Source organism: Haliotis rufescens, unplaced genomic scaffold (assembly GCF_023055435.1).
Source record: "Haliotis rufescens isolate VD_foot unplaced genomic scaffold, xgHalRufe1.0.p SCAF_15, whole genome shotgun sequence".
NCBI lineage: Eukaryota > Metazoa > Mollusca > Gastropoda > Lepetellida > Haliotidae > Haliotis > Haliotis rufescens.
Genome location: NW_025963835.1, coordinates 1110204 through 1130139, shown reverse-complemented (window position 1 = coordinate 1130139; position 19936 = coordinate 1110204). Strand labels below are relative to the sequence as shown.

General features: G+C 40.4%; 1 protein-coding gene and 1 long non-coding RNA gene across 6 annotated transcripts in view; one reads left to right on the top strand and one right to left on the bottom strand.

The window, feature by feature from the left end:
- LOC125380031 overlaps nucleotides 1-19936 on the top strand; it is a 68638-nt gene that overhangs the window by 22956 nt on the left and 25746 nt on the right. The window lies entirely within an intron of this gene.
- On the bottom strand, nucleotides 25-17232 carry LOC124114035 (A disintegrin and metalloproteinase with thrombospondin motifs adt-1-like). 5 transcript variants are annotated; one of them, XM_048396009.1, is made up of 17 exons: nucleotides 17183-17231; nucleotides 14681-14755; nucleotides 10008-10237; nucleotides 9280-9373; nucleotides 8463-8624; nucleotides 7959-8123; nucleotides 7429-7599; nucleotides 6900-7070; nucleotides 6372-6542; nucleotides 5844-6014; nucleotides 5315-5485; nucleotides 4787-4957; nucleotides 4259-4429; nucleotides 3731-3901; nucleotides 2962-3123; nucleotides 1285-1470; nucleotides 25-114 (listed from the first exon to the last, which is right to left on the bottom strand). In XM_048396009.1, the coding sequence occupies exons 2-17, from the start codon at nucleotides 14751-14753 to the stop codon at nucleotides 107-109; spliced, it is 2448 nt and encodes an 815-aa protein (XP_048251966.1). In that variant the 5' UTR covers nucleotides 14754-14755; nucleotides 17183-17231; the 3' UTR covers nucleotides 25-106. The 5 variants fall into 5 exon arrangements, with proteins under 5 accessions (XP_048251966.1, XP_046330527.2, XP_048251968.1 ...); XM_046474571.2 differs by lacking the exon at nucleotides 5844-6014 and having other exon boundaries at nucleotides 17183-17232; XM_048396011.1 differs by lacking the exon at nucleotides 6900-7070.

The window sequence follows — 19936 nt, the reverse complement described above, 5'->3', positions numbered from 1 at the left end:
GAATATTAATAACTTGACACTTTGTAATTTAATGAGCACATTTTATTTGGATTGTTTGAGCGAGTTTTAAATGTGTGTCAGAATAGTTGCTTCGGTATGGTTGCGTCTAGCGACCTGCAAACAGATAAGAGGTAATGTATTGTATACATAACTACGAAATAACACATACAAATTCTGGCATCATTCTGTGTTGTTTTTTTGTCATGGTGTATGTTGTTTTTCACAATCAGACACGATGAGAGGCAACCTTTTAAGGTTATAAATTGGAGATGTTACAAGCTCTTTCATCGCCATTTCGTCAAAGCTGCAAAAATATTATCACTGCATGTACATCCAGTCCGTAGATATGAAGTCCAGAGCTTGAGCTAAGTCAAGACAATTCACAAGATCCAACAAGTATGCTCAGTCACAGGACTTTCAATTTAAAGTGCAACAGAAACTGACAATAAATAGTGCACCCATGTTTCACAAATATAGTCTCAGGCCTGTTGAGAAGACTATGCCAAAAACATGACAATGATAAATTGCTTTTCCCAAAGCCTGCACGCAGGTTTTGATCTTTGACTCATTTTTACCAAAACCTTTCCAAAGCAGGTTCTCACCTTAAAGATATATTTGTGTGTTTGTTGTTTAACGCTGCACTCAGCAATATTCCAGCTGTATGACGACGGTCTGTAAATAATCGAGTCTGGACCAGACAATCCAGTGAGTGATATAATGACCATCGATCCACGCAACTGAGATGCATCAACCAAGTCTGTGAGCCTGACCACCCGATCTCGTTAGTCGCCTCTTACGACAAGCATTGTTGTCTGACTGACGTCATATCATCGAGATATCTCTCCAACACTCCAAGTCTAATTCCAACAAAATCTTCAAAAATCTTGTTTGACGCGGCTGCTACTTGAGGCTCAAACATAGATATGTATGTTTGATGATTAACGCCGCATTTAGCAATAGTTAAATAGTACAGTGATCCACGTAATTGAAATGCGACTTGTAATTAACCAAATCACCTAGCCTGACTAGCCGAGCCATTTGGTCTTTTTTAACAAGCATAGTTTGCATGTTTACCGATATTTTACCTGAAATCTTGACGGGTCGAAATGTATAAGAAATATGTCTTGATCACACAGTTCTCATCACGACCATCAGTTTGACCCTCGTCATCGACAGATATACATGCAGGCACATTGTATATATGCAGGGGGTGGCACAGAAGAACGGACCGCGATTACACTTATTGAAAAGCTCAAGAGGAAGATATCATATTTTTCTACTTACCGAAACGGTAACGACCCCCAAACCCGTATCTCCGTCCAGTCCACCCTGACCCTCTGTTCCATGCCGACCCTCCTGACCATCTGTTCCGTGTCGACGCTCCTGACCATCTGTTCCATCTCGACCCTCCTGACCATCTGTTCCACTTCGACCCTCCTGACCATCTGTTCCATGCCGTCCACGCAACAGCTGAAATAGTAAAGGGTATGTTGTTTAACGCCGCACCCTGCAATATTCCAGGTATATGGCTGCAGGCCATAGTAATCCAGTTGGGCTCAGACAATCTGGTGATTTGCACCGATCCAATTAGTTGTGATGCGATACATTGATTTGAAGTCAACCAAGTCACCGATCCTGCCTACGCAATGAATGTAATTCACAAAAAGCACATATTGTTGGGGACCTATATTTGTATCCGGGCTCCCAGAGGATTTCATTCTAAATGATTTGTTTGTTTGTTGTTGTTTTTGTTTAACGCCGTATTCAGCAATATTCCAGCTATATGACGGCGGTATGTAAATAATCCAGTGACTGGTGTCATGTGCATCGATCCACGCAATTGGGATACGATGACATGCATCAACCAACTCAACGAACTTGACCACCCGATCTTGTTAGTCGCCTCTTACCACAAGCAAAGTCACCTCTTACAGGAAGAATGGGTTGCTGAAGACCCAACCTAACCATTTTTGTTTAACGCCGCACTCTGCAATTTTCCATCTATATGACGGCGGTCTGTGAATAATCGAGTCTGAACCAGACAATCCATTGAGTGACATCATTCTCATCGATCCACATAATTGTGATACGAGGACATGCATCAACCAATCAGCGAGCCTGACCACCCGATCTTGTTAGTCGCCTCTTACCACAAGCAAAGTCACCTCTTTCAGGACGAATAGGTTGCTGAAGACCCAATCTAACCCGAAACTTCACAGGGGATACGAGGGGGGGATACTAAATGCATTAGTACAGAAACATGCTTTTCTTTATATGAACACAATGCTCCTGTTAACATTCGTAGGATATCAGATCAGAAAGACTTATTGTGACTGACTTCGGTTGTTTTGAAATTATTCCAATGAAAGTGGCAATTTTTCACTTTATCCATGTACAAACTGTTGACAGTAGGTTTATTTATAGACAGTTACATACTGTCGTAGCAAGTGAGATTTCAAGTAAGCGACACATGGCTGTTCACTGTTAACTTCTTTATCTTGCAGAATGACTTCAGAGTGTTAAGACGGCTTTAGATGACACTTAACCATATACGCAAGGACCGGGGTAGTGTGTGACCGTGACGTAATATGATTTGTCCTTTTGCTTTACAATACTAATTAATTTGGCATTCTCCTGAGAACAAAATATATTTTGGCTCCTTTCAAGTAGAATATGTCTTCACCAACCCATGCTTGCTGTAAAAAGCTACTATGCTTGTCGTAAGAGGCGACTAACGGGATCGGGTGGTCAGGCTCGCTGACTTGGTTGAAGCTTGTCATCGTATCACAATTATGTGGATCGATGTAAATGATGTCACTCAATGGATTGTCTGGTTCAGACTCGATTATTCACAGACCGCCGTCATATAGATCGAAAATTGCTAACTAAACGAAACAATGTAGTAAGAAATGGAACCAGTGACTAAAAAAAATATCGCTCAAAGGTTTTTCTAATACTTACGACACGCACTATAGCAAGTGCCCGTTCTCTCCTCACGTGTAATACAGTCAGGGGGCGTGCAAGTATTAACACAGATTCGACTGCGAGCCTGCATCTGTGTCCCACTTCCACACGTCACTGAACACAGACCAGTATTACCCCACGGGCACCAGGGGCCGATCACTGAATATGAAATAAAAATTAATTGAAAATGAAAAGTCTGTTTGGAGCTTTCATGCAGCAAGTACTGGTCGATTGCAAAGTTCGAATCTTAACTTCTGACGATGGATTACAGACATTTTCTTTCCGTTATGGCTGAGGACATCACCTTCATGAATTCCATTCAGGTTATGGTGCCAGACTACCCTTCAAATTTTCTTGAGATTTTTTAAAAGTATTTCCCATTGGTTTGTGACTTTAAGTTGTAGGTGGAAACAACACGGAGAGCCTTATACAATGTTTCCGGCCGACATGTTAACATAATGCTCAGATGAGCTACATTTCTATACTCTGCGCATGCAGTTGTTTCTGGTAGCTCTCTGCAAATCAGTAGCAAATGGAGGACATCTCAGGCAGATCTCTCCTCGTTGCTTATTAGTTAATAATCCACATGTTGAGACAATGTCTTTAAGTTGAACTACACATGATTTTCCCTTATTAATTGGCACAAATGTGTTTTTCTACTTACCTGGACATCTAAATCGACATGTTGAGACTGTGCTTTAGCTGCATTGTACAGTATACATGTTTCGCTATTATTACTCAGTACAAAAGTTTTTTTTATACTTACCTGGACATGTACAAATCTGACAATTGATTGTTCTCGTCTCAACTAATGTCAAGTCAGCCGGGCAACAGGTGGAACCGGTACAAGTCCGGGTCCTCATCTGCGTATTTGTCCCAGGCCCACAGGTCGTTGAGCAAGCTCCATTATCAGCCCATTCGGACCACATGCTGATAACTGCAAAGGAGATCAAGGTCGTTATCAATCATACATCGATGTAGTGTATGAAAATAGAAAGCTATAGATAGGTCATGCACTTAGAATAGTTTTATATGCTCAGTTGATAACACAAGTTCTAGAAATAACTTGGAGGAAATCTGTATTCCAATTTTGCAATTCATATTCTAGATCATGGTTCCATCATAACATCGTATTTTTAAAGCAAAACTGAAAAAGCAACTAAATGAGATGTTATTTCCACTTTATACATTAGTCATATTAATTGACATTTTGAGACATTCTGATTCAGTTGCATTATACATTATACATGTTTCCCTCTGATCATTTAGTAAAAAAGTTGTCTTTTCCACTTACCTGGACACGTACAAATCTCACACATGACAGTTCTCGTCTCAACTAATGTCAAGTCAGCCGGGCAACAGGTGGAACCGGTACAAGCCCGGTTCCTCATCTGCGTATTTGTCCCAGGCCCACAGGTCGTTGAGCAAGCTCCATTATCAGCCCATTCGGACCACATGCTGATAACTGCAAAGGAGATCAAGGTCGTTATCAATCATACATCGATGTAGTGTATGAAAATAGAAAGCTATAGATAGGTCATGCACTTAGAATAGTTTTATATGCTCAGTTGATAACACAAGTTCTAGCAATAACTTGGTGGAAATCTGTATTCCAATTTTGCAATTCATATTCTAGATCATGGTTCCATCAGAACATCGTATTTTAAAGCAAAACTGAAAAAGCAACTAAATGAGATGTTATTTCCACTTTATACATTAGTCATATTAATCGACATTTTGAGACATTCTGATTCAGTTGCATTATACATTATACATGTTTCCCTCTGATCCTTTAGTAAAAAAGTTGTCTTTTTTCACTTACCTGGACACGTACAAATCTCACACGTGACAGTTCTCGTCTCAACTAATGTCAAGTCAGCCGGGCAACAGGTGGAACCGGTACAAGCCCGGTTCCTCATCTGCGTATTTGTCCCAGGCCCACAGGTCGTTGAGCAAGCTCCATTATCAGCCCATTCGGACCACATGCTGATAACTGCAAAGGAGATGAAGGTCGTAATGAAATCACACATCGATGTAGTGTATGAAAATAGAAAGCTATAGATAGGTCATGCACTTAGAATAGTTTTATATGCTCAGTTGATAACACAAGTTCTAGGAATAACTTGGAAGAAATCTGTATTCCAATTTTGCAATTCATATTCTAGATCATGGTTCCATCATAACATCGTATTTTTAAAGCAAAACTGAAAAAGCAACTAAATGAGATGTTATTTCCACTTTATACATTAGTCATATTAACGACATTTTGAGACATTCTGATTCAGTTGCATTATACATTATACATGTTTCCCTCTGATCATTTAGTAAAAAAGTTGTCTTTTCCACTTACCTGGACACGTACAAATCTCACACGTGACAGTTCTCGTCTCAACTAATGTCAAGTCAGCCGGGCAACAGGTGGAACCGGTACAAGCCCGGTTCCTCATCTGCGTATTTGTCCCAGGCCCACAGGTCGTTGAGCAAGCTCCATTATCAGCCCATTCGGACCACATGCTGATAACTGCAAAGGAGATGAAGGTCGTAATGAAATCATACATCGATGTAGTGTATGAAAATAGAAAGCTATAGATAGGTCATGCACTTAGAATAGTTTTATATGCTCAGTTGATAACACAAGTTTTAGCAATAACTTGGAGGAAATCTGTATTCCAATTTTGCAATTCATATTCTAGATCATGGTTCCATCTGAACATCGTATTTTTAAAGCAAAACTGAAAAAGCAACTAAATGAGATGTTATTTCCACTTTATACATTGGTCATATTAATCGACATTTTGAGACATTCTGATTCAGTTGCATTATACATTATACATGTTTCCCTCTGATCATTTAGTACAAAAGTTGTTTTTTCCACTTACCTGGACACGTACAAATCTCACACGTGACAGTTCTCGTCTCAACTAATGTCAAGTCAGCCGGGCAACAGGTGGAACCGGTACAAGTCCGGGTCCTCGTCTGCGTATTTGTCCCAGGCCCACAGGTCGTTGAGCAAGCGCCAGTATCAGCCCATTCGGACCACATGCTGATAACTGCAAAGGAGATGAAGGTCGTAATGAAATCACACATCGATGTAGTGTATGAAAATAGAAAGCTATAGATAGGTCATGCACTTAGAATAGTTTTATATGCTCAGTTGATAACACAAGTTCTAGCAATAACTTGGAAGAAATCTGTATTCCAATTTTGCAATTCATATTCTAGATCATGGTTCCATCATAACATCGTATTTTTAAAGCAAAACTGAAAAAGCAACTAAATGAGATGTTATTTCCACTTTATACATTAGTCATATTAACGACATTTTGAGACATTCTGATTCAGTTGCATTATACATTATTCATGTTTCCCTCTGATCATTTAGTACAAAAGTTGTTTTTTCCACTTACCTGGACACGTACAAATCTCACACGTGACAGTTCTCGTCTCAACTAATGTCAAGTCAGCCGGGCAACAGGTGGAACCGGTACAAGTCCGGGTCCTCGTCTGCGTATTTGTCCCAGGCCCACAGGTCGTTGAGCAAGCGCCAGTATCAGCCCATTCGGACCACATGCTGATAACTGCAAAGGAGATGAAGGTCGTAATGAAATCACACATCGATGTAGTGTATGAAAATAGAAAGCTATAGATAGGTCATGCACTTAGAATAGTTTTATATGCTCAGTTGATAACACAAGTTCTAGCAATAACTTGGAAGAAATCTGTATTCCAATTTTGCAATTCATATTCTAGATCATGGTTCCATCATAACATCGTATTTTTAAAGCAAAACTGAAAAAGCAACTAAATGAGATGTTATTTCCACTTTATACATTAGTCATATTAACGACATTTTGAGACATTCTGATTCAGTTGCATTATACATTATTCATGTTTCCCTCTGATCATTTAGTAAAAAAGTTGTCTTTTCCACTTACCTGGACACGCACAAATCTCACACGTGACAGTTCTCGTCTCAACTAATGTCAAGTCAGCCGGGCAACAGGTGGAACCGGTACAAGTCCGGGTCCTCATCTGCGTATTTGTCCCAGGCCCACAGGTCGTTGAGCAAGCGCCATTATCAGTCCATTCGGACCACATGCTGATAACTGCAAAGGAGATGAAGGTCGTAATGAAATCACACATCGATGTAGTGTATGAAAATAGAAAGCTATAGATAGGTCATGCACTTGGAATAGTTTTATATGCTCAGTTGATAACACAAGTTCTAGCAATAACTTGGAGGAAATCTGTATTCAAATTTTGCATTTAATATTCCAGATCATGGTTCCATCAGAACATCGTATTTTTAAAGCAAACCTGAAAAAACAACTAAATGAGATGTTATTTCCACTTTATACATTAGTCATATTAATTGACATTTTGAGACATTCTGATTCAGTTGCATTATACATTATACATGTTTCCCTCTGATCATTTAGTAAAAAAGTTGTCTTTTCCACTTACCTGGACACGTACAAATCTCACACGTGACAGTTCTCGTCTCAACTAATGTCAAGTCAGCCGGGCAACAGGTGGAACCGGTACAAGTCCGGGTCCTCATCTGCGTATTTGTCCCAGGCCCACAGGTCGTTGAGCAAGCGCCAGTATCAGTCCATTCGGACCACATGCTGATAACTGCAAAGGAGATGAAGGTCGTAATGAAATCACACATCGATGTAGTGTATGAAAATAGAAAGCTATAGATAGGTCATGCACTTAGAATAGTTTTATATGCTCAGTTGATAACACAAGTTCTAGCAATAACTTGGAGGAAATCTGTATTCAAATTTTGCATTTAATATTCCAGATCATGGTTCCATCAGAACATCGTATTTTTAAAGCAAACCTGAAAAAACAACTAAATGAGATGTTATTTCCACTTTATACATTAGTCATATTAATCGACATTTTGAGACATTCTGATTCAGTTGCATTATACATTATACATATTTCCCTCTGATCATTTAGTAAAAAAGTTGTTTTTTTCCACTTACCTGGACACGTACAAATTTCACACGAGACAGTTCTCGTCTCAACTGATGTGAAGTCAGTCGGGCAAATACCGGAACAGTTCCGGTTCCTCGTCTGCATCTGTGATCCAGGCCCACAGGTCGTTGAACAAGTTCCATTATCAGCCCATTCGGACCACATGCTGATAACTGTGGAACAGATCATTTTGGAGGAGGTAGTATTTGAAATTAGAAATTAACGAGGGGTCTCCACACATGATTGGATTAGGTTTGGTTTGGTTTGTTGTTTAACGCCGCACTCAGCAATATTCCAGCTAGATGAGGGTAGTCTGTAAATAATCGAGTCTGGACCAGACAATCCAGTATTTGACATCATGAGTATCGATTATAGTCGATGACATGCATCAACCAAGTCAGCGAGCCTGACCACCCGATCCCGTTAGTCGCCTCTTACGACAAGTTTGGTGTTGCTGAAGACCATTTCTAATCCGGAATCTTCAAGGGAATAATGGTTGTTATGAAACTTACTGGGACAGTCTGGTAGATTACAATCCACAGTTCGGTTCTCACTGAGTAGTACACATCGGGCTGGAATGAATGCCACACAAGTCCTTGTTCTCGTTTCTGTCTTCATCGCTGAACCACACGTAACGCCGCATTCACCATTGGACCATTCTCCCCAAGGGGAATCTGAGTAGCAACAAAGAGAAAGGAAGTAGCCAGCAATATATCACCTTCATTGCACCCTTCGTTAGTGTGTGTGTGTGTGTATGTGTGTTTGTTTGTTTGTTTGTTTTTCTTGGTTTTTTTGTGTCTTTTTTGGGATTTAACGCCGCACTCAGCAATATTCCAGCTATATGACGGCAATCAGTAAATAATCGAGTCTGGACCAGACAGTCCAGTGATTGACACCATGAGCATCGATCCACGCAATTAGGATCGATGACCTGCATCAACCAAGTCAGCGAGCCTGACCACCCGATCCCGTTAGTCGCCTCTTACGACAAGCATAGTTGCCTTTGGTAAGAGGCGACATAACAAGATCGGGTGGTCAGGTTTGCTGACTTGGTTGATGCATGTCATCGATCCCAATTACGTGGATCGATGCTCATGGTGTGTAGTTGTATCCCAACGCATCATTATTTCAACAACCAATTTTCTCACCATCCTACTGTTTCCGAGCAAATATCGGGAGTATTACTACTGCGGCGTTTATTCAATATACGTCTCGATTTTTTTTAACAGAGGGTCTTTTGCCAGAAGAAGAATAGCTATATTTGTCACTGCTTCACGACGAGTCACTGCTGAGTGCGGCGTTAAACAACAAAAAAACAAAGAAACTTACAAATGTCATTATCAAAGATGATGCCAACCGCAAACGTTTCGGGACCTACGTCACCAGTCAGAATAACTAAGAACTGTTCGCTATCTTCACCCAACTGCAAATAGAGAAGAAAGACGAACTACTATATGATCCGACAGGCTCGCAAGTGAGATGTTTTGCTCGTTATAAGACGGCGGCCTGTAAATATATCTAAATAGTCTCTGCATTTATTCTGTGTATATATTCTGAGAACTAAAAACTAACACCGATATCTAATGTGTTTTGTTTGTTGTTTAACGCCGCACTCAGCAATATTACAGCTATATGACGGCGGTCTGTAAATAATCGAGTCTGGACCAGACAATCCAGTGATTGACATCATGAACATCAATCCACGCAATTGGGATCGATGACATGCATCAACCAAATCAGCGAGCCTGAGCACCCGATCCCGTTAGTCGCCTCTTACGACAAGCATGGGTTGCTGAAGACCTATGAAACAAGCATACGAAATTTCAGTTTCATTGGTCAGATGGTTTCAACAGCTATGTTCGATGCAATTCCAAATTTGGACTTGTGCCATATGTTCCCGGGGTTTTTTTTCACGTTAACTCTTGACTTGCTCATGCATGTGAGTGTGTCCCCTGGTGTCGTAATCGTACAACGGACTGTGCTTTTAGCAGAGATTTATGCCGTTGGAAGGGTTTTGTCGCTTTCATTGATTAAGAATATAAGTCTCAAGTCCTCACAATGTCGTCATTGATTGCAACTGAAATATTCGCCTCTGTCTGGCCATCAGAAAACGTGATTGATCCGGTCCTTGGCCCAAGTATATCTTCAGCTTGTGATGATATGTTAAATATGGTGTAAGTGACAGTGACGGTTCCAGTTGAACCTCCTTTTCGAATTAATTCGAAAACAATTGGACCCATGTCCTCATTAACGTTGTTTTCCGCCCGAACGATGCATACTTGACCAGCTGAAAAAAATACGTAAAAAAATTAGTTTTCTTTCTCTGACATTCATCTTTTTGTTAATATATCTACAAACAGTGTCCCATGCTTGCCGTAAAAGGCGACTAATCCAGTTTGATAGAAACGTATGTTCAATTGGCATGATCTCACTCTTGGCTATGCAGAAAATCACCGAATCATAATTCTTTATGGCTTTGGCTATAAGCACTTTCGGTTTCGGAAAACACTTATTTACTTTATTGGAACTTATAACCATTTTCACTAATTGTTCCAGCTCATGTTCTTAGAAAGTTATAAGAGCTTCCAGTTTGGATCACATCACTTCCTGTTTGGAGAAATCAGTTCTTACTGTATTTGAGTTTTTGACCATCACTACAATGTAATCAGTTCTTCCGGTTTGTATTATCTGATTTCCATTTTGAGAAAACACATTCAAACCTTAAATCAGAGGTACTAGCGCATTTTGTAATAATGTTATTAGTACTTCCAGTTTGGATTATGTTATTTACGTTTTTGGAAAACTACTTACTTTATTCGATTGACCTCTTAAAACAGATACAATTTGATTTGGTATCACGTTTATAATATTATATTTATTTATTTTATTTTTTATTTTTTTAATTATTATTTTGTTGTTTTTTTGTTTTTGTTTTTTATTTATTTATTTGTTTGTTTGTTTGTTTTGTTGTTGTTGTTTTTTGGGGGGAGGTAGCACGCGTTGTCCAGTCATCTAAGGCGCGGCGATTCGCTGTATAAAGTTGCGTCCCTTGGGAACGCTAGAAACCTATGGTTGTGGGTTCGAATCCCGGTTCCCCCCGATTATGATTCTAGATTCTAGGTTTGTCAGCACCATACCCGTGCTCGTGGGTTTCACCGAAGTGATAAACGTCTGAGACCTGCATCACTTGTGGCTTTCCTCCCGCATTAAGCTGATACAACTGGAATACCGTTAAAGGCGGCGTTAAACCCAACTCACTCACTGTAACACATTTTTGATTGCTTCCGGTTTTGTTGATTGTAAGTGGCAGCAATTTGATTGAGTCGCTCGTACAATATTGATTGATTGGAAGTCACCTTAGCCTTGTGGTTCTTTATAGTCCACATACCGTCCAACGCTTTATGCATTCGTCTATCTCTTGTCATAGAGTTCCACTGTATGAACTCATCAGTTTTGTCTTTGGTCTTAATTTATTTACCTTATTATTAGTTATGAATTAGGACAAAGTTGTCCAACTGATAACGCCTTTTCCATAAACATTTATGCAGCGGACAATAGTGAAAATACTAAACATCTGAATAAATAAAGTTTTATATGCTAAATTAACAAATGTAAAATACGAGATGTATGTAAGTATAGGTTGTGGTAAAAATTATTGTTATTAGTTGCTGTCACTTCCGGATATGATTACCACGTTTTTGGTGTTTGTAAAGTCCCTTGAATGTTAGCTGTAGCAATACATATTCGAGAAGAGAGCGATTAGAGGCCTCTTTTCTTTGACCCGCCTTGCGTCTTATCTACCGTTGCGGACTGAATATATCTGTCGGACTTTTCTGTCTGCTTCGAACACTGTTTCCTGCGTTCAAGAACGAAGCAAGTGCCTCTTTCTAGACACTCAACTGTTAAATTCGCGAGAGCGCTGATATGTATAATGGGGCCTATTATATATTTTTGATACCACATATTTGACACATTGTATAGCCTATAATGAATGTAAACCTAATAATGTGTATTTCAATAGTATTTGTTGAATGTAAATTGGTGTTGTAAGGTTACATACACATTTCACAATTTAGTTCTGTCCGTAACAATTTCTGGGTTCACCTTCGCGTTTGATTATGGGATTCAACGAATTACACACAGGGACCTCTTGTCGTAAGAGGCGACCAAATGGATCGGCTTATCATACCCCGAAGGCGTGGATCGTTGCTAGGCGCCACCATATGCCAATGAGTCATGATAGCAATGAGTTATGATCAATATGGCAAAATAGACAGAGGCTAGACAATTATTTCTTATCATTATACTCTTCAAATGAAAAACGTGGACCATGAAAAATAAATGACCCGTTGTCAGAAGAAAGATCAGCTTTGAAAAATGACCGCCAGAGATACAAGAGTTTTGGGACAAAAACATAACGCCCCAACACACCCGAAACGTTGCACGTGGACCATGCACGAGACACTGATCTGTTGATTCTTATTATCATAACAGGTAAGCTCTCTGTTCGTGCTTTTATGCAATATTTGTGATCAGATTTGGAATCCTCTACAACATGATGAACGCCTAAGGACTATTCACAAAGAGCGGCCATGATGAACAACTCGAGTCCAGGATCGACTAATAAGAAACCATCTATTACGAAATCAAGCCCAAACAGACCATGATATCGCTCTTCACTTGCCCCATGCCACCAGGGTCCAAGTTACTGCTCGGCTACCACGTGTTAACCGTTAGCAAAGCGACACATCCTAACCAGACGCCAGTGGCGTAGAAACTTGAAGAGTCGCCGATTGTCTCGTGTAAAAGTTCACTCTGGACTTTCTGGAGGCGTCCTGACGAACGTCATGCCAAGGTCAACGTAAGGCAACATGACAGAGTTGGGGATGGATCTTTAATGAAATGGGGCGGGATCATTGTGACTGACAGAACGCCACTACTTGACAGAAGTATTACAGGCAATATACTGGCACCAGCAGAGTTGTCGTTTGCACGCCACGCTTGTCCATGTGTTATGTGGCAAGACAATAACGCTCGTGCCAACAGTTCACGTATCGTAACTGACTACCACAGAAGCAAAACGTCACTAGGATGCAATGGCTAGTTTTTCCCCAGAAAACGCGTCTACAACAGAGACGTGTTCGCTGACGTCAAAGGCCACCAACGTCAGACGAACCTGGCAAGGAGCTGCCAGAGGCGTGGACACGACTTGGAAGATTGATTCGAACCATGCCACGCCATATACTCGAATGTTTGACCAATCGTAACATGAACTTATCTCAAACGTTCCTGTTTTTAGTACACATCCTTGTCGTCTTTCTTGGTGGTCTGTACCTTCACAATACAACGCCAACATATTCAGTTGATTTTCCTGTTGCACCTAGTCTTGCCTTTTCTCATCCATCTCTTACCATCACTAACGTTTTTGTATCTATGAATTCATATGTAATTTTCTAAAATTCCCAATTTGATTCCCTACTTGTTTCGAAGAGTATAATTACAGAGTTGAGACTATTGATGTCAAATTGGTGAAAAGAGGGAAATATGCCCTTTTGTTCTTATCTTTACAATCTATTATGCTATATCTACAAAGTGAATATTAATTATCAAGGTACATGCTTCGGCAATAAACAAAACTTGAAAAAATAGGCGATTTTTATTATTTTAACATTTTAACACAAGGAGAGGTGAAATAAGGTTTAACGTCGCGTCCAAGATTATTTGCCATATATAGCGACGTGCATGCATGTGTGTGTGTGTGTGTGTGTGTGTGTGTGTGTGTGTGTGTGTGTGCTTGTAGTAATCCGGACTAATGCCGAGTTCATAGTGCTGGCCAACTGAGATACAATGCCGCATTTTAACACGAATACCCCGCTCAGACACAGTATACTGACTCCAGGCCAACCGCTCCTTGTTTTAGCCCCTTAATGCCGAACGCCAGGCAGCGTAACAACGAGTATCCTCTTATAACGTCCTTTGGTCTGACGGGGCCGGAAATCGAAACCCGAAGAGCGGAAGCTCTACCACTAGACCACGGAGGCGATTCACTAATACAAACATCAAAACAAATTTTAGATAAGTAACAAACTGCTTCTCAGTGTGATTGTGCGCTTGTACGGGAGTTTGAGGCAATGTGCTCACTAACTTTGAATGGGGTATATACACCTGGAAAAAACGTTCAGCGCCCCCTGCTATTTTGGCCATGAGATGGTTCTAAATCTATTGCATAGAAACATGAGCTTTTCCAGAGAGAGTAATTCTTTATCCATATGAAAGGACAACAATCACGTCTTTTTTTGGAAGTGATATGCATAATACTGTTGAAAATTTCATTGCATCTTATTGACAAAATTAGTACGCGAAGTAAGTAGTTGGTTGGTTGGTTGGTTGGTTGTTTGACGCCGCACTCAGCAATATTCCAGCTATATGACGGCGGTATGTAAATAATCGAGTCTGGACCAAACAATCAAGTGATTAATATCATGAGCATCGATCCATGCAATTGGGATCGATGACATGCATCAACCAAGTCAGCGAGCCTGACCACCCGATCCCGTTAGTCGCCTTTTACGACAAGCATAGTCACCTTTTACGGCAAGTATGGGTTGCTATTCTACCCCGGAATCTTCATGGGTCTACAGTCATGGGACAGGCAACCTCACCAAAGGTGATTCTGTGAAGTGTGCCATGTCATGGAATGGACTATTCCGTGTGGTGTGGTGTGCTTTACCTTGTGCTTCCGTCTGTTGTACCCAGCAAATTACAAGAAACGCAAAGATCGACAGCAGAGTGGCAGTGGACATCTCTAAAACATAAAAACAAAATGCCAGTCACTTAGATTTATAGCATGTGTCAAGTATCTCTCTAATACACAAGCTGCCCGTGAAGATCCGGGGTTGAATAGGTCTACAGCAACCCATGCTTGCCGTAACAGGCGACAAACGGGATCGGGTGGTCAGGCTCGCTGACGTGGTTGATGCATGTCATCTATCCCAATTGCGTGGATCGATGCTCATGATATTAATCACTGGATTATTTTTTTACAGACCGCCGTCATTTAGCTGGAATATTGCTGAGTGCAGCGTTAAACAACAAACAAACCTTTCATACAAGAAGCAAATGTACAGGGTTTGCTGTCTGGGAACAGCTGGTGTGATCACTGGTTTTCATTGATCAATGCCCATAAGTTTCATCACTATATTATCTTGCCTCGTACACCAAATTGAACTTGTTTCGGTGGATAATCCAGAAGATAAAATAAACACGACAAGACTAACATTTGCATTAATTGGCTTATAAAGAAACACCCCTGACAAAAAAAGGTTAATATTGTAACATATAATCAAACACATCTTTACACTATGCAGAATGTATTTTCAGTCTGTTGTAAGTCAATGAGAGTATTTGCACCGTTTCTTAGAAAGCTAGCACATGTTGTTTAGGGCAGATACAGATTATCATGAAAAAATGTATGAACAATATTGATATTAATCCGTCCTTGCAAAGAAACAAATGTCCCTCACAGGAGACGACTTACTTGATAGGGAGGGTCCTTGGCTGATTAAAGATTATAGCGGCGTTGAACATTCAACAAATTGCAAAATTGAAACGATTCTCCTCAAAATGTATTATAATGCTCTTAAATTGACTCCAAATACTTTTTTTCGCTCCACAAACGTCTTCTTTAAAAGTGACAGACTGGGGAAGGCGATTTGTCCAGTTGATGATGACATCATGTTTGTTCAAATCATAGAATTGTGAAACAATTCGACTAATTGAAAAAAACTAATTTCCGTAGGTGGTGTATGATGAGGCTCACGGGTTGGATCTTTGCGTTAAGTTAATTAAATTGTTGTGTATTGCAAAAATGTTAAACACTGGTACACTCATTCGACCCGTGAAGATCCGGGGTAGAATAGAGCTTCAGCAACGCATAGCTGCCGTTAAAGGCGACTATGCTTGTCGTAAGAGGCGACTAACGGGATCGGATGGTCAGGCTCCCTGACTTGGTTGATGCTTGTCATCGTATCCCAATTGTGTGGATCACTGGATTGTGTGGTACAGGCTCGATTATTTACAGACCGCCGTCATATAGCTGGAATATTACTGAGTGCGGCGTTAAACAACCAACCAACCAACCAACTACTTACTTCGCGTACCAATTTTGTCAAAAAGATACAATGACATTTTCACCAGTATTATGCATATCACTTCCAAAAATGATGTGATTGTTCTTGAATAGTTATTTATAAAAATGCTTGTGTATCAGATTGGTTGTTTGGTTTGTTTGACGCCGCACTCAGCAATATTCCAGCTATATGACGGCGGTCTGTAAATAATCGAGTCTGGAGCAGACAACCCAGTGATTGACATCATGAGCATCGATCCACGCATTTGGGATCGATGACATGCATCAACCAAGTCAGTGAGCCTGACCACCCGATCCCCTTACGGGAAGCATGGGTTGCTGAAAACCTATTCTACCCCGGATCTTCACGGGTCTGTATGAAAGGTAAACTTGGACATTAAACATTCATAACTAGGTTCATTGAATTCAGGTTGTAATATTGACCTAGCGTTAAAGTTACTATGCTGTATGCACCCATGGAAGAAAAACATTTAAGGTATCTAGTATAGTGAGTGAGTTGGGTTTGACGCCGCGTTGAACAATATTCCAGTTACATGTATATCACGGCGTGTCAGCTTGATGTGGGAAGAATGCCCGAAGTAATGCAGGTCATAGATCACTTCAGTGAAACCCATGAGCACGGGTATGGTGTAGAAAGCAGAACCAGAAACATAATCGGGGTGAACTGGGGTATAATCTAAACCCTGCTCAAGGACGATTGTGTATGAAACCTGTGCTAAACATTCTAGCATATGCAAATTAGAGTTAAAAATATAATAAGTTAATAATCATGCTGGAGTATATTCTAAAGCATAACGGGCCTTACGATTCCGTCGTCACCGAAGTTGAAAATGAATGAGTGAGTATTGTTTTACTCATCTTTCAGCAATGTCCAACAATTGTCCCAGGGTGGACGCCAGAGCTGGGCTTCACATATTGGAGATAAGTAGGGAAATCACACTGGGCATATGAACCAAGTTTCAAAAGTCCCGAAAATGCATCGCTGCACAGTAGGCCAAGATATAACAGAAGCACTGTTCAAAGCGGCGTAACAGGCAACTCACATGCTCAACTATGGATGTCAATCTAAATGAGAAAGCTCACCTGCTCTGAAGAGTCACCTTGCAGTCAAACGCTTCTGGATATGTCTTGGAGACAGAATAAGGCCACCTTTATACCACAGGTTACGCTTGGATGGGTTAGGGCGGATAGACAATGCAATGCAAGACAGTGATTGTGATAATGCGTTTAAACTTCGTTAGGGTGTGTCCAGTATTATCTTTTTTATCCATTAAGCTGTGTTTTTGACGTGAGGTTTTCATTGATATTTTGGCTAAATAATGGTATGCCATCAGGCAAATAATAAATTGAGAGCAAAGAAATTTCACACATCCTATGTTACTGACCGGTTTAAGGATGGTGGTACCTTAAACAATAAACTCATATTAACCACAAAAAGGTGTTTCCTCAAGTCATCCATTATTTCTGGATATTGCAGAACTACATAACGATCTTTCTACTGGCCAACGCAACATCTGCTTTTGTTGGTTGCCCATCCTTTGTTTGTTTGTTTGTTTGTTGTTTAACGCCACACCAGCACCTCCAGTCAACCCTAAAGTCACAACAAGTGGTCGTCTTGTTTGGTTGGTTGGTTGGTTTGTTGTTTTACGCCACACTCAACATTCAAGCTATATAACGGCGGTCCGTAAATAATCGAGTCTGGAGAAGACAATCCAGTGATTGATAACATGAGCATCGATCCACGCATTTGTTGTACGATGACATGCAATAAGTCAGCGAGCCTGACCACCCGATCCCGTTAGTCGCCAGGTGGGTGTCTTATCAATTAACTATTACTGAATCAAATCTTGTTCATATTTTCTTTTAAATGATGGCAAAATAAATCTGCCCTGAACATTATGTGGTAATACTTTTCACGGATATTCTTTTGGAATGAAGAGACATTCTATATAGTATATAGATATTTATTGAGTAGACTGCAGTATTTGGGTCCCCAAACTTTTCACGTCCAGCTCATCTTTGGGGTCCTTATGGCTCACAAATACCTCCAAACGGTACTCGGCTCGCTCTCGCGTGCGCGTTTAAATATAAGGCAGCGGTTTCATTACGGAAAAGCCCGAAGTGGGGATGGTTTGGTTGGTTTGTTGTTTAACGCCGCACTCAGCAAAATACCAGCTATATGACGTCGGTCTGTAAATAATCAAGTCTGGACCAGACAATCTAGTGATTAATACCATGAGCATCGATCCATGCAATTGGGAACGATGACATGCATCAACCAAGTCAGCGAGCCTGACCACCCGATCCCGTTAGTCGCCTTTTACGGCAAGCATGGGTTGCTGAAGACCTATTCTACCCCGGAATCTTCACGGGTCCCGAAGTGGGGACCCAAATACTGCAGCTGACTTTTTTCATCTTCATATTTTATCTTCTTGTGAAAAGCATTATGAAACCGTGTCTGATTATTGCATCAAAAGTTTATTGATGTTTCATAAGATCTAGCCTGGAATAGGACTAAGCAAACAAACCCTGTAAACTTGCTTCTTGTATACCCAAGATAAACTTTAAAATAAACGTTCATAACTTGCCTTTTTTTAATTCTGTCATGCATACCTCGATATCTGAGTGTAATATATATCTTGTGTTGACGTTATTGTTATGAAGCCAGTTGTATGCACATGTTGATGAATAAATTTAAGTTGAAGTTATGATCTAAACCGTACACAAGGGCGATTGTGTATACAACCTGTGTCAAACATCTTACTTGCATATATTTTCGTTAAAAAACATTCTGAAATATGTCTAAAGCACAGCAATCTCAAAGAGACTATATTCACTTTTGTGTCAACTGTGTGTGTATGATTTTATGCCTCATTTACCAATGTGTACGTATCATCCCTTCAGTACACCTGGGTTTTACATATTGATATCATGTGGGGAATCAAACTAGGCTCATGGTGTGACGAGACAACGCTTTAACCACAGGACTACCTAAGTTTAAAAATCCCGGTACCTGCATCGCTTCCACAGTAAGCCATGATTAACAGAAAAACAAAGTCGCGTAACGTAAGGTTAAATAAGAAAGCTACGCAACGCAGAATGTGGTCATCATTGTACCATGGCGTTACAATTTGTTCGGTTAGAGCAGATAGGCAATGCAATCTCTTGATTATATTAATGTTCAAAGGTTTGTTAGGGTGTGCCCAGTAATATAATTAAGCCAAATCCAAACTAAGCTGGTTTATTGACATTAAGGTTTTCCATGATCGCACATTCTTTATAGGCGTTCCCTGGATCAGCAAGTGCAACGACACGGTTCACTGACACAGGATGTGGCTTTCCATATACCAGCCTTAGTAAAGGTATTGGCCTGGCTGACCTCAGGGAAGATCATCCTATAAAATAAAGGGACAAAATTCATTCCAAAATCAAAAGAAATATCTGCTAAAAGCAGGGTCCATTGTATGATTCCGACTGCATAATTGACATGCGTATGTAAATTACTATCAAACAGTGATGATACCAGCTGTTAGCGAAAAGGTGAGCGTATCAAGCGCCATCCCTGGCACCCTTTACAAACACATGCAAAGGGAAATCAATTGGTCACCTTCAAACACACGGGAATATTTATTCTCCACATGTCTGTTATATAAGCTTCACTGAGAACTTGAATGATGTAACCTTGATCAAACATTTTTTTTAGTGAGTGAGTGAGTGAGTGAGTATGGCTTTACGCCGCTTTTAGCAATATTCCAGCACTATCGCAACGGGGGACACCATAAATGAGCTTCACACATTGTACCCATGTCGGGAAACGAACCCGGGTCTTCGGCGTGA

Excerpts from the sequence above, each read along its gene's own strand:
- LOC124114035 (XM_048396009.1), bottom strand. The coding sequence starts at position 14,753 with ATGTCCACTGCCACTCTGCTGTCGATCTTTGCGTTTCTTGTAATTTGC. Across the intron at positions 5,486-5,843 it reads TGAGATTTGTACGTGTCCAG|TTATCAGCATGTGGTCCGAA; the intron begins GTAAGTGGAAAA and ends TCTCCTTTGCAG. Across the intron at positions 3,124-3,730 it reads TCAGATTTGTACATGTCCAG|TGATCGGCCCCTGGTGCCCG; the intron begins GTAAGTATAAAA and ends TTTCATATTCAG.